This window comes from Onychostruthus taczanowskii, unplaced genomic scaffold, assembly GCF_017590055.1.
Source record: "Onychostruthus taczanowskii isolate IOZ18803 unplaced genomic scaffold, ASM1759005v1 scaffold28, whole genome shotgun sequence".
In the NCBI taxonomy this organism is placed as follows: domain Eukaryota; kingdom Metazoa; phylum Chordata; class Aves; order Passeriformes; family Passeridae; genus Onychostruthus; species Onychostruthus taczanowskii.
Window position 1 is genome coordinate 4453545 of NW_024500128.1, and position 15296 is coordinate 4468840.

Sequence of the window (15296 nt, forward strand, 5' to 3'; positions counted from 1 at the left end):
TTTTTAATGACAGTCTAGGGATAGGCATATTGGCTTAGCAATTTTGTCCTCCATTTTTCAGGAGGGAGTGTGTTTTCTTTTAACTATATCTGCTAGTTTCCTTGTTCTGTAATCCTGTGACACATTACACTGGCTCCCTTTTGCTGATTTGTTGTGCTAAGGCTCAGGTGAGCTATAGATAGCTAAAGGAAAGTCATTCACCATCTCTTATTTTATGACCATTGTTATCTTCTATTGTAGACAACACACAGATGTTGCATGACCTGTTTGCTGTGTCTTTCAAGGCAGAAAAAAATTATGCTGTGTCTTTTGTTTTGTTTTTGTGTACAGAATATACCTGAGAGGAGTTTTGGGATTGATTATGATTCCAACTGCTTTGTCAAGGATGGGAAAGCTTTCCGTTACATCTCCGGCAGCATTCACTACTCGCGGGTGCCCTCGTATTACTGGAAAGACCGCCTGCTGAAGATGAAGATGGCAGGGCTTGATGCCATTCAAACGTGAGTAGCTGTTGACTTTCCAGGTGATTTGTGGTCCTGGGAGCTGCTTGAGAAGTCATTAAGAGGAATGCTGCCATTGTTACTTGTTTATTATTTTTTCAGTAATGGGTGAGGAAGCTCTGGAGAAGTTAAGGGTGATACAGGATGACTTTTGACCACATAAATGGGGGCAGCTGGGCAGGTTGTAACCAGCAGTCTGTTTCCTTGATGATAGGCAACACCTCTGGCTTCACGACCTAGGGTGCAAATGTGACCTGAAATAAATTGTTGGACTATGAACATTGGCAACTATGGAGCAATTGTACATGTTCTGCCTCTGCCGGGGACACTGTACTCTCTGGTCAAAAGGCAGACTAGCTGTAAGGAGACAATAACTTGTTAGTACAGCCTGGGTTGGTATCACCCAGAAGCCTTGAAAATGTTGGTGAAGACTGCAGTAACATTTAAAAGCTATTTCAAGACATTTCACCAGAAGCATTTAAATTTAGATAAATGGATGGGGAACTAGGTGTACTTCTTTAAAAAAAAAAAAAGCTTAAACAGCTTTCATTTGTGTGTGTGTGTGTGTGTGTGTGTGTGCAAAACCCTTAGTCCATTTTTCTTGTCTTTTGTACCTGGTTGTGTACTTAATTCAACAGATGAGGCACAAATTAAAAAAAAAAAATTGGCTTTCTCTTATTTTTGCCATAGCTTCATTGACAAGGGAAGTGGTCATGTGTAAGGCACAGTCTTTTCAGGCATTTGTTGTAATTCCCAAACAGGTTTGTTTTCTTTTCTTAAGTCATTGCAAGGCTTAGAGTTTCTCTTTAAACCACCTGCTTTTGTGCTGTAAGAAGTTCATCTTCTGACAGTGCAGAGCCTGTAGGCTCAGTAGGAGTGTTGTACCACCACTCCTTTCTCACCCTTGAAACCTGTATTGTTGTTAGACCTGCAAGTTGCATGGTTGCTTTGTACACTTGGGGATGAGACTAGTCAGAGTTAGGTGAAGAACAGACAGCAGGGAAAGAAAAAAAAAGTTGAATTTTTCCAAATTTAGGGTTCTCTGGTTTTTTTGCATATCTTAAGACTCTTGCCAGTGTTGGGATGATGCAGTCACTCTCTGGTGAGTGGTTTTGTAGTTGTTTTTTTTGTTTTCTATTAAGGAATCAAGTTCTGTCTTTGCTTACATTAATAAGAGCAAGGGGATTAAGTAACACACTTGCTCAGGTTGCTGGATTTGCCCAAGTAATTACTTTTTGCTGAAATAAAAGTAATTTAAAGTGGACCTGAAAATTATGCCTTTTGGTGTCTGGCTTGAAGGTCAGCCTGTGACTGACCCTATGATCAGTGACTCCTATTATTCATGGTGTCTCATACTTCCCTTATGTGTCTGATTAATTTTCCTCCTCCTCCCAACACCCATGTGTTTTCAATGCCCTTGTTCATTTCCAGCTTTTTCAAACAGTCCCTTTTTTTTCTTTTTATTTTTTTAATTGCCTTTTCATGTCTCTGATGCATCACTGGCATTTTGAGATAGTAATATTTTTTTTCCATTCCCTTGTCACTTTTGTTCAATGGCAAAATTGCTGCAGGGCTGGTTTGGGTTTTTTCTTGTTGCTTTCTCCCTCTTCATTTGTAACCCCCCCCATCAAGGTGGGTTTTTTCCTTCTTTCTTTTCTGTTTTTTTCCCCTTGTTGAGACCTCTTACTCTGCTTTACTGTTTTGCATTAGTATCTTTCTGCTGTGCAGGAAGGCGTGAAGATTTGTTGTTTTGCTGGTGCCAGCTGAACTCTGTTGGTCTTGGGAGAGCTGGACTGTGTCTGTTTTGCCACAAAAGGTGCTGTGCAGCTGGCAAGTGTTTATGGCAACTGTGGCTTTCGGTGTTGGTGCTGTATCACATCATAACAGCTTTATTAGTCTCCTCTTGTTTTTCTAAGAGCAGACTGATTCTTTGACTTTCTGTCCTATTATTGCTCACATCTGGATTTTTTTCTACCATAGTGAAAGATAAATCTGAAAGTGTACTTTAGAAGCAGAAAGTGCTCCTGTGCCTTGCATATTCTGCAAGAATCAAATCCATGTGTCTTTCCATTTTACACTAATCGCTCTCTCTCTCCTGTTGCTGAAAAAGCACCCCACTGACCAAAAACCCCTTTTGTTTTTCTTTGAAATTTGCCAATAATCAAGTCTTACTGCTCTTGATTATTTAAGATAAAGCTATAAGTATTCATATTATCCCAAAGAAATCCTCCATAATTTTGTGTGATTTTGGTAAAAAATGGAAATTGATCTATGTGATTTGGTTTCTGTTTTCCCTGCTTCTGCATACTTGTTCCTGGATCAGTAATACTGCTAGCAAGGGACAGAGATACAAATTTTGTGAAGTCATTCTGAAATGAATTGGCAGCAGCACTGCCAGACTTTATGGCAGAATGTGGTAGTTAGACTCCCAGTCTTGAGGCTTCTTCTGAATACTGTGATTTTACTGCTTGGGGTTTTTTTTTTTTTTCTTAAGACAGGGAATGGTCCTGCTATAATTTGAAATATGGGAACCGTCCTTGTTCTTATCAAGGTGTTCCCAGTGAGGTTTACCACTTAAAGGGAAGCAGGATTCTTATATTATGGGATTGTGCTTGTAAATACCTTGTGGATAAAGCCAACCAGACATGTTCTCCGTCTTGTTCTCTGCAGCCTTTTTTCCAAAAGGCTGTCTGTGCCTTGATGCATCATTCATCTCATGACTGAGGCAGCAGCTCCTCCTGGTCTCTGGAATAGGTGAAGTCAGTACATGAGTGTAATTGTCTGCACCTGGTAACATCTTAAGCAATAACAGAACATAAGAAAACAGATGACAGTAAGCTTGATCTTATATTAAAGCCTAAGAGATCAGGGCTTACCCCTTCTAAAGAGCAGGTTGAAATTTAATGTTGTGGTTGGTGTGATGTCCCAGAAGGTGGTGGAGGAGGATGCTGAGGAGCTCACTCCCCACCTCAGCAGAGGTGTCTGGTCACACAGGTAACTGTCCTTGTTTTCAGTTTCTGAGCAGTATCTGCCAGCTGGAAATGAGTGTGAAGGCATCTGGAAAGCACGGGAGGTTTGGGGTTTGTTTTGCACAGAGCAGATAAACAATTGCCACTAGATGGGGCAGAAGATGTATACAGGATGAGTGGAGATGCTTCCTGGAAGAATCCAGGCTCATAGAAAGTTAAATAGTGTTGAGCATTTTCTTTGTTTTACTCTATTTGTTGACTAATGAACAGAAAGGTGTAAACCTGTACAAAGTCCTTTTATGAAGGATCTGTTGTTGAGAATATGGAATATTTAAAATTTAAACACAAATTACTGTTTCTAAAGACTCATATATGAGTAATTTAACTAGCATGCTCATTGATGAAAGTAGTATAATTTATTTAACTTTACACTACTAAAAAAATAAAAAAACCTCCCTGGTATTGCAGAGAGAATTATCTTGTACATTAAGGAAGTTAAAGTGTGATTTTTTACCTGTTTATAATTTCTGACATAGGAGAGGAAAGCTGTGACTTCTAAAGAGAGGAAGGTTATAGCATGAAGCTTAGAAATTGTGTGTAAATGGAAAGTAAACTCAAATACAGAATAAATACCATATTTCAAGTTTGGAAAATGGTGGGATTTTCCTTTATAAGTTCATTATTCTGTAGCTAAAGCAGTACAGGATTAACAACTCACCGTAAATTTTGACAATGGTATGTAACAAATATACTCATTAAAGATAACAATTTCAATGATTCCATTTGAGACCATCACTAGCAGTAGAAAATATATTGGGGGATTAAAGTGTCTTAGTAACCATTTTTAGACCAGTGTTTAAAATAAATTTTTATCATGATTCATTATATAAAACAACAGTTTCAAATAGGTTTTTTTTCTTATTCTTCTTCCCTTTTTCTCTGCTAAAATCTGCTTTTTTTCCAGTGTTGTGGTCAAGCATGTGACATAAATGAAAACTTTTTCTGGAAGGATTTATCTATCTTCTTCCTTCTTGAGCATAAGAGGCATGGAGTAACCCTTTCATCCTCAGGCAGTATTAAGTGTATTTAAACCTTAAGACTTGTTACTGAACAAGTTCATAAAACTTTTCAATAAGTATGTTTTCACGTGGTTCATATATTCATTAAATGCACTTGTAGTTTTTTTTACAAGTGAGTTAATTATGCTTCAGAAACAATTAGAGCAGCTTGACACAGAAATAAAATATACCACATAGAGGGAAAAATCTGCATTTTGATGTCTGAGTGCATTGCTTTGACTCCATCCTGGCACTCAAATTTTAAGCTTTATCTTTTCAAACAGAGGCTTAAAATTTTTGGCATTTGAGATGCTATAATATTCACAAAGGTCGAAAGATTATAATTTTTGTATTTGATGTTCATGTGCATGTCTGTCTGTGTATGGCCGTTTTAGTAGTGTACTCATGAGAGAGTTCCTGTTTTTCTTCCTTATTGAAAACACTGGTTTAGGGACTTTCTTTCCCTCTTGGGTGGCTTTTGCAAAATTAAATGTGGAACATATTAACAAACCCATGCAGCAAGGAAAGTGTTGCCTTAGAGGATCTTTGCTTGACTAGACACAGTTTTGGGAATTTTAGAAATTTTAGAGGAATGAATTTTCACATTCCCTTGAATCCTTCCTCGGGTTGTACTTATTCCTGATTTTAGTCTATCTGTGCTAGACTGCCACTTAGTACCATGCCAAACAAAACACGGTTGTCAAGCAGGGATCATCAGCTACAACACTGCTCATGGTATTTGGTAGATTACTGTTTCTTTGTTGTCTTGCAACCAAGTGGGATTTTTTAAATTTTATTTCTGTGAGATATTCTGTGCTGAGGTTTTGGTCTCCTGAGTCCTAGAGGTAGGACAGAGGTATTCTTTCAAGCAGTGATCTGCTTGTTTGGCACCTTTATTACTTAGTTGAAATCAAGCTTTACTTTGTCCAAGCTCTTGGGCACCTTAACATTTCTTAACTTAATTGTTCTTCCAGTGGTGGTTTTCCAGAACTTGCATTGTTCCTGGTCAATGAAAACTTTTGGGGCCTAGATGCAATACTGTTTGAGGCTTAGGCATTTTTCAAATTCTTTGCAGTGGCAGCAGCATAGACCTGTCGGCCTGGTTGTTGTTCCCTGTGCAGGCTGGGTGATCCATTCATGAAGGGTCACGTGTTGTTTTGCGCTCATTCTTGGCCTCCTTCTTCATGAGTGGTTTACCACATTCATCTCCTCATCAGCCTCCCAGCACTATACAGCTGCCAGCTGCCTTGCCAGGTTAAAAACTGTTTATTTAATTTTGGAACGGGCATCATGTTTTCACAATGACACTACCAGAACCTGTTCTTGCTCTGATAGGGACTCCTGCAGACATAACCCTAATTTCAGTGTTAGTTTTAACCCCTTCTGCCATATGAAATAGCTGACAGAAGAAGGGCAGGAGAGTTACTCCTGACTTCTACTGATCAGAAGGATCAGTAGTGTTACTGATCTGTGGAGCATGTAGTGCGAATAGTGGCTTTCCAGAATTCTGGTTTAGTCTCAGTTTCCTAATGGAAGGTGATTTTCTCTCTTAATAGGTATGTCCCATGGAACTACCACGAACCCCAGATGGGCACCTATGACTTTTTTGGTGGCAAAGATCTAGAGTATTTCCTGCAGCTTGCCAATGACACTGGATTGCTTGTTATCCTGAGAGCTGGACCTTACATCTGTGCAGAATGGGACATGGTATACAACCTTTTGTAACAGCTCACTTCTAGGGTAAATGTAGTGCAAGTATTTCTTAAAGTAGACCGACTTACTCATTGATGTATCCTTAGGCAACAGTCTTGGTGTAGTGTGTTAAAATCCGTGCATCCTGAATGACTTCTTACAATACAAACTTACTTTATATTTTTTTTTTGTTAGGAATTACTACTTTCTTATAGAAAATCAGTTTTCCTGTCTCAGTATATGTCTTGATAAGAGGCTAAATTCTTATTAGGATTCCTAAATATGTCACTGTTTCACTTTCTTTTCCCAGGGAGGTCTTCCTGCATGGCTGTTGGAAAAGAAATCTATTGTTCTCAGGTCTTCTGATTCAGGTAGAGGCATCAGAAAAGACCACTAAAAATACACTGTAGCAGCAAGGCGACTTTCTGTTTGAGGCCATTACTAGATAATTCATATTTCAGCTCAAGTTTTCTTGTGAGTAAAATCTTCAATACTTTTAGTTAGAAGTGTGCATTCAAAAAATGTGTAGATCAAAGTAGGGGAGGAAGTTTCCGAGGTATTGTCAAGTTGGTGCCAAGAGGAGAATCATTGTCACCATTTTTGAGAAAAATGCAGCTTCAGCTTTGAGGTTTTCAGATCTGCCACAGCCACTCATAATGGGGATCCTTCTTGGCTGGTCAGTGTGCAATCCAGAACGAGTTACAGCGTTCTCATGTGCTCCTGTTTAAGGATCAGACATGGAAGAATAAGATGAGACAGGAGAGTAATGTGTTTATTGGAGTGAATGTAGGGGATGAATCTATAGATATCATATCCAACTTCAGTTCTGTTGATTGTGGTTAAATTATCTATTTTAAAAATAGTACATAGATCAACAGTTGAATTTGTCTTCCTGTTGAAATGTATTGAGACAACCTGTGAGACATAATGAAGTCTTTTGATAATTTTCCAAGTTCATCAGTATTTAAATGTTTTATTTTTTAGTAAACTGTACTGGAAGCATTTATGAACAAGTAGAAGAGCACATTTGTTCAAGTATAAGAGCAATCTGTTCATTAAATGCTGTTCATAATTTACATAATTAGAACCCTATGTAAAGATGATCCATATATAATTTAAAACAAAATTAGTAAAAGGCAGAAAAGTTGTGAAACATGTATACTTCGTGTATCACAGATTACCTGGAAGCAGTAGAGAGATGGATGGGTGTCCTTTTGCCAAAGATGAGGCCTTATCTCTATCAAAATGGAGGTCCAATCATCATGGTGCAGGTAACTTTCTCAAAATCAGATGAACCCAAGCAGCATGAATGCTTATGCTGCTCTTGCAGACATACCATGGATCTTGGGTGGTGGTATCACAGGTATTTCTTAAGTTTCAGGTAGCTGCAAGATTCTGATGAAATATCTTATTCTAAAGAACTGAATCCACTGTTTTTAGGACTCAGAGAGCCCTCATCTGCTCGGTCAAAGTTGTTTCCCACAGCTGTATAAGGCAATAGAGGGAACTTGTGTAGCTTTTTAGATCTGAGGTTTGTAGCAATTCTCACATAAAGCCAAAATGCATACAGTTGCCTGAAACAATCTGACAGGAAAAAGGGGAATAAGAATACCCTTAGATAGAAGCAAAAGCAGTATAGTGTAAGCCTAATTTAGCACCTAACTCAAGTTGTAAATGTTTCAGGGCACAATTTTGTATGTTCATGGTGAGTAGTTTCTGTTCTAAACTCCTTCTAGATAGATGTGTGGGAGTGATTGTCCTATATTTGTAGTATTTGATAATAACAAAGCTTTATTTCAGTTTCTTTAAACTCCCGGACTGGCACAGGTTGGGTTAAGAGACCCTTCTTGTAATATGCCCAATATATTTTTGTTGAACAGTGTGTTTTGTCTGTTGAGCAGAACACTGGGCAAAATTATTCTTCGGCAGAAATAAGATGCTTATTTAATAACAGGATTTTCAGAAATAAATTTCAGGATTGGAACCTATTGTATCTGGAGCTGAAAAGTTCATCTCCTTGGAAAAGGGGCAAGATGTGTACCTCCCAGTAGTAGCCCAGTTGTTCTTCCTTGAGTCCTTTTGAGTCCATTTCAGGGCTTTGTGGTTCATGTGAGCCCTTTGTAGATGTCTCTGTTCTGAATGTCCGGTTTTGTTGTAGTTTTGATCATTTCACAACCTGTTCTATGGTTTTATTGGTCTGCTTGGGAGGTGGGTTATAGATCTCAGATTTTAATAGTGGGACTGTATTATGATCACTGTAGCTAAGTAGATAATTTGTGGGGGGGCAGAATTTTGAAGGAAAATGGCTTAGGTCTGCACAGATATGCCTCCACTGTAAAGTGCAGTTGAGAGGAATGAGTCTTGTCTTCTCATACTCTTCAGATCTGGAGTTAAAATGACATTTTCAACATTGCTATCAAAGAAAGAAGATGGTTTGACTTGTGCTTTCTGAATTGACTATGGCTTTACTAACTTGCTTTTACTCTGCAGGTAGAGAATGAGTATGGAAGCTACTTTGCTTGCGACTACGACTACCTGCGCTTCCTTCTGAAGCTCTTTCGCCTGCATCTTGGGGATGAGGTGGTGCTCTTCACAACTGATGGTGCAAGCCAGTTTCACTTGAAATGTGGGGCTCTCCAGGGTCTTTATGCAACAGTGGACTTCGCTCCAGGTTGGAGACTGCTATTTGATTCCAAAAATTCTGAGCTCTGTGTGTTTGTGGCAGGACAAACTTACTTGAATGCTTGCCAAACTTGCCTGCTTTGTTTAAATGGGGTAACAGGCATTTATGTGTATTTGACATACTCTTAAACATACAACAACCACCCATGACCACCCAGTTAGAAAGTCATAATCACTTCCTTGCACTTTAAAATCATGAATAGCCAATTTATGCTGCTCATAACACATATCTGCTAAAAATTTGCAATAATAGTTGCCATTGATTCCTTGTATTTTTTCAATATTCCTTTTTGGTGTTGAGGTTTTTTAATGTTCTCTGTCTGTCCTGGAATCCAGACATCCAAATACATTTCTTTTTATGCCAGAGGTTATTAGGAAAAAAAAATACTGTTGAAGATCATCATTAGAAATGTGCACAGTACTACAATTTGCTGCGATATAGGTCTGAAGAATGGCTAAGCATTCGTAGTGAGATCAGAGAGTCTCCTTTTGATAGGAGAGTTAAGGATTTAAATGTTTGTATACTGCATGGACTTGACAAAATAGGCTTAAGGCACAAGAAACAAACTCCAAGACAGATATTTTCTTTTTTTTTTTATGTGCAGCCTCTTCTGTACATTATTCTCTCTACAGCCAAACACATGTGCTTAGCAGGGATCTGTTTTCTTGCAAGTAGAATGAAATTGCGGGTGTCTTCATGTGTATCCTATATGCAATGGTGAGTCACTCACCAGAGAAGTTGTTTCCAGCCACTGTGGCTTGAGCCACTAGGAGTGATCAAAAGTGAAACACCTCTTTAGAGATTGCCTGGTTTCTACTCTTCCCCGTAGCCTTGGTAACGTAACCCCAGACTTAGAGTTTCCAATGATCAATAGCAATTCTGACACATCTCAGACTTCCTTGTACCAGGATGTCATTTCTGAGAAAAGCTAGGTTTTCAAAAGATATGTCTCAAAAGCAAAGACCCATGCGCAGGCATGCATATGTGCATGTATATATTTAAAATAAGTTTTGCAAGTCAATCGGAATCAAAAATATTGATTCCTGTGTTTACTGGAGCAGCTTTCTTGTCATGATTTTTGCTTGGCTGGAAGGGAGATAAGACACCAATTTCAATAAAATGATGGACCCAGAAAATCATGGATATAGCAACTCAGTTTTATTTCTTTCTGTTTATAGGTGGCAATGTTACAGCAGCGTTCTTAGCTCAAAGGAGCAGTGAACCCAAGGGACCTTTGGTATGTGTTTTCACTTAAACTTTTTGTATCATGTCTAATCTTGAGGTTGTTAATCAGAGGGGGGTTGACAGCAGTGCATTGAACAATTTTAGGGACCTGTTGACGAAGACATAATTTCCAAGTCAAAAAAAGTGAATAGAGAAGCTTCTCTGTGTGTTGTCAAATCCACATTAACTGCTGCTCTGAAAATGCTATTTTAGTCTCAAAAAGTAATGATTTTGCTTCAGTAGTTTTCCTTGCTAAGACAAGTGTTTACAAAGCAGCGGAAACACTAAGGATGGTTAGACAAGTTAGTGAGATATGTGTGTAGGTAGAAGTTAAAAGCAGAATTAAAAGGGCAGATTAGAAGTTGTTTCCTGTTTTCAGCTACCCTAGAGGTTTTATACAAGCTATAGTGGGATGTGAGAACACTGGAAGCCATTTTGAGAAAGGGAGAAGGCCCATTGAGGGTACCAGATTATCTCTGTGCTAAGGAGTTGTTTAGAAAGCAATTTGAAATATTTTTCATTACATCCAGTTTGTGTGTGCTATTCTGCAGAGAATATGTTGATTCCATAATTTATTTGAATGCCAAGTACCTGAAACACATCCTTGTTGCCAGGTTCCCAGGAAATCGATACTCTTTGATGCTTAAGCAATTGTTTTCAAAATGTCCCTGTACAATTATTGAAACAATCCTTTAATTCCTTTGACCTGTAGTCTGCTGAAAACAACTGATCTAGTATTGCTGTATTTATAGCAGTTTAAAAATGGCTCAAATTAGTCAAGGTGCCTTTTTTCCCTTCCCTCTTACAGTTAGGAACCTTAATTCACATTGCATTCTGTTCTTGTTCCCTCTTCATGTTTTCCCTTCCTCTTTTGCCCTTCCTCCTTTCAGGTTAATTCTGAGTTTTATACTGGATGGTTGGATCACTGGGGGCACCGTCATTCTGTTGTGCCTGCAGAAACTATAGCTAAAACACTTAATGAAATCCTGGCACGTGGTGCTAACGTTAACCTGTAAGTGTGTGTTCAGTGGAGCTTAATTTTGGGGGGATTTCTTTTCCCAGTTCAGCAAAACCTGATTTTTTTTCTTTTTAGGTACATGTTTATAGGTGGGACTAACTTTGCCTATTGGAATGGTAAGAAATTATTTAAATTATACTGTTGGTGGAGGCGGGCTGTTTATGACTTAGGTAGTAATATATTTTGTGAAAGAGTAAGCTGTGCCTACTTGCCCATGGCAAAAGACATGACTGCACTAGCTGTTCTTTGTTTACTGCCAGCATGTTGTACCAAACCCACATGGTATTTGTCTTTTCCAAGGCTACTTCTGCTTCACGTGGTGCTGTGAAACAGTTGGAACACAGATAAATGTGTTACTCTTCAGAATATTTCACAGAGTGGTGTAAGCTCATAAGGACATTGTCCTTCTTCAGGAGCAGTTTTTTATGCCAAATCCCAAACATCAAGACCTACAGTGAATCTAAAAATGTAGCAGAATCTGGCTGTAATCAGAAAGAATTCTGACAGTTGATACCTTTGGAAAAAAAAACACCATCTTTTCCACTGTTTTTATTGCTTTTTCTTTTTCCTCCTTCCCTAGGTGCTAATATGCCTTATATGCCTCAGCCCACTAGTTATGACTATGATGCTCCCCTGAGTGAGGCGGGAGATCTGACAGAAAAGTATTTTACCTTGAGAAAAGTCATTGGTATGGTGAGTGTCCCCAGGACATTTTTAGAAGGGTTCTTTGAAACATCCTTGGTGTACTCCGAACTCTCTTGTTCTTGTGTTGGTGTAAGTTGCTCCTCAATATACTATTTTCTGCAGCTGGTGGAGTGAAATGGAACAAGACAGTTAGGCCAACCTAACTGCTTCTCGTTACAAAAAGCAGAAGATCTTGCACCTCTCTAGCTATTCTTTCTGTCCCAATGGCTTCCTCCTTCCTTTTAAAGGAGAGGATACTGGTGTAGGTCTGACACTGACATGGTTCAGCTCTCTTTTTTGCTGTATTTTTTTCTCTCAAGGTCTGTAAGGTGCATCAGCTCACTCAGTCGGATGAGAGCCAGTGCTGCCACAAGGGGAGCAGAGGGAGGTGGGAAGGGTTTGACTGGGAGTAGAGATGGAGGAGGAGTGTACAGAGCTTTTTCCTTGCAGCATCAGTCAGCCATTCAGTCAGCTTAGGCTGATGGCCTGATGTCAGCCCAATCTATGCTGTAGTTTAGTGCTTTGGCTGTCTGACCCAAACTTCACATTGAGGTTTTGGGCCTCTGCAAAAGACCAGACTTACTCAAAAGAGCACATCTTGGTTTTGTGTTTTCACAAAGGCTAGTGGGTGGGACCAGCTTTGACTTGCTGTAAGAATGCACGGTGTCTCCACAAACTGGAGACTGAAGTAGAACATGGAACGTATGTCTGGGTTTTGAATAGCCTTGCATTGGAGGCTGTTCAGATGGGGCTTAAAAACAGGATCCATGTGAATCCCAAGGCTCAGGCATGTAGTAACTATCCTGTTGCATACCAGCAACATTCCTATTCACTAGAAGACATTTTTATTCTGAGAGTAAATCTCCCAAAAGTGTACTACACGTTCTCTAGGGTTGAGAATGCCTTTATCTCTGTAACTGTGGAAGGCCTGCTGTGGATTTTTTTTTCTTCAATTTCACCAACTATCCCTAAGCCTGATGGGATAAATTGATGGGGTAATTTTGGTGGCCTTTCCAAGGTGAGTTTCCTGTCTTGATACAGCTTTTCTCACCCGACAAATCCACAAACTTCCTGATTTTGAGTTGTTTTCTTCAAGGTCCAAGACCCCTCTCTGAGATGTTAGTAGTATTCTAGTGCAGTGAGAGAGCCTTGATAAGATGTGAAATGTTCTCTATGACCTCATGTGTATTGGGTCATTTTTTTGTGTGCTTGGTTTGTTTCTTAACTTGCACATCCAAAGATTTTCTGTGAAGTTTTCCTGTGAATTCTAAACCTGTAACAATTGATCTACTCAGCTGCAGTTTGAGGTGAAACTGATGAAAGAAAATGAAGTTACCTGTAACAAATGACTGTGTGCAACATGTTAGCTGTGCTACAAGGATAGCATTCAAGTCTTCCTTTACAGCTTCCATTAGTTAAAAAAATGAAATGAAAAATTTCAGTCTACAGTTTCTTTCAATTGCTGATAGCATTCTTTTAATTTTTACTATTAGGGCTGAAATTTCCTGCTTTTGATTTCTTCTCTTGGGTGAATACAACTTTGGTTTTCTTTAAATCTGGGTATCTTGATTGTGTTGCAGTACAAAGGAGAAGTAAATAACTTCTTACTGGAAGTATAAATCAGGCTTTCATCCGTCCATAACTGACACTTGACAGGGTAGCATTGGGAATTTATTGCTGTGGTCTGTTAAAAACAAAACACAAAGCTCCAGCTAAACCAAAAACCCTCTCAGCCCCTAATTGAATTTATTTTTAAAAAAACCCTGACAAGGTAAACCCTCCAAAGTCACCAAATTTGCAGATGGAGACACTCTTCACAAGGTTGGTCTTTTGTACATGTTTATGAAAATGTAGGCTTGGATTGCTTGTTCACATGGTTATCTCATCTGCAGAATTTTTTTCTCTAATATGCAGACAGGCCATGTCTAGTTAATGAAAGAACAGATGGGAAGAGTGGCTATTAAATAAAGGCAGGAGGGGGAGAAGGGGTTGATGGCAAGGAGAAAGGAAGGTTGTAGGCACAGAAAGGAGAAGGCCAAGGTACTGGGCAGAAAGCCACTGTCTGGTCTGCCCACCTCAAAGGTGTCCAGGAAATCAGTGAGTGAGTGGAGGCCCAGCATCCCTTCTCTCTACTGATTTCTGGTGATTATTCTTAAAAGTATAGGGCAAGAAGCAACCAAAAGCAGATGGGTGGTCAGAGCATTTCTTTGTCATGTTTCCCTGTGACTGGACAGTTGTCTAGAGCAGGAACAGAGGGAAGCTAAAGGCAGGACCTCAGGGGTTCATGGAGCTGTGGTCTCCAGGCCTGTTTCTCAAGGACCCCAGCCCAAGCAGTAATGGAGTAGCAGGTGGCAGTGGTGGGATATCGTAACACTGAAAGGAAAGGCACAAGAGGCTAGTAATTCCTATAAGGAAGTGTTGTTCACAAAGGGTCAGATGGAAATACTATTTTACAGATTAGTAAAGGTTCACTCAAGCTCCCATGAACTGGGAGGGGACTGCAGAAAGTCTGTGGGAGAGAGTAACTCAGGCTGTAGCCACAGGAGGGCTCCAAGGGCACTGGGAATTTTGGTAGTTCACTTTGTTCATTACACTTTTTACCTTTACCTAATGTTGAATGGTTATTAAAAATTGTTCACCATATGTGATCAAGTCAGATTTTTTTCTTTTGAAAAACAACCCTCCATCTGAAGACTAGATGCAGCTGTAACCTTTAGGGAGGTTATTTACTTTTAGCTAAAGTTATAATTCTGTACGTTGTGAAGTGTAGAGTGAGAATTCAGTTAAAGTAACTTGTGTGTGTGTGTGTGTTTTTTCTTCTTCTCTTTCTAGTATAAGCAGTTACCAGAAGGTCTTATCCCTCCAACAACACCAAAATTTGCATACGGGAAGGTTCGCTTGCAGAAGGTAAATTAATATCTGTAATGCACTGTGTATCTTTTCATAATGCTCTGTGTTTGCTTTTTATTAAAAATATTTATGAGGGTGTAACAACAGGCTCTAGATAATCTACAAAATAAAGAGGAATACCTTGAAAGCAAATTTTTGAGGAAGGAGGGAGCAGAGTCTGGGAATTAGGAATCATGCACGTATTAGAAAATGATCAAATGCATCTTACCTGGCTGTAAGAAGATAGTGTTTACAATATGCAGAATGTGCCTGAAGCTTTGCTGAACTGAAATTAATATATTATTAACACAACAGATTCATAGTTGTTAAAGATAACTCATGTATCAGTAATGTAGCTGGGGAAATGTTACCATGAGACTTACAACAAAGTGCTTTTGTAGCTGGTGATGCCTCTAAAGTGGAAGGAAAAGTAGGATATATGTATTTTAAATATTCCAGGCATTTAAATTTTGAATGTGGAACATTTTTGATAAATTTGAAAATCTTATTGATAAAGTTTCTGACTGGATCTGTAGCTGATGAGAGAAATTAAATCAGTTTCCTGCTGTAGGAAAAGCA

General features: G+C 39.0%; 1 protein-coding gene across 1 annotated transcript in view; it reads left to right on the top strand.

The window, feature by feature from the left end:
• GLB1 (galactosidase beta 1) overlaps nucleotides 1–15296 on the top strand; it is a 41095-nt gene that overhangs the window by 9727 nt on the left and 16072 nt on the right. The window contains exons 2-11 of the mRNA XM_041407788.1: nucleotides 331–500; nucleotides 6084–6234; nucleotides 6530–6590; nucleotides 7396–7490; nucleotides 8710–8890; nucleotides 10081–10139; nucleotides 11017–11138; nucleotides 11220–11260; nucleotides 11725–11837; nucleotides 14661–14735. Of these exons, the coding sequence (XP_041263722.1) occupies nucleotides 331–500; nucleotides 6084–6234; nucleotides 6530–6590; nucleotides 7396–7490; nucleotides 8710–8890; nucleotides 10081–10139; nucleotides 11017–11138; nucleotides 11220–11260; nucleotides 11725–11837; nucleotides 14661–14735 (1068 nt within the window). The remainder of the gene's footprint in view (nucleotides 1–330; nucleotides 501–6083; nucleotides 6235–6529; nucleotides 6591–7395; nucleotides 7491–8709; nucleotides 8891–10080; nucleotides 10140–11016; nucleotides 11139–11219; nucleotides 11261–11724; nucleotides 11838–14660; nucleotides 14736–15296) is intronic.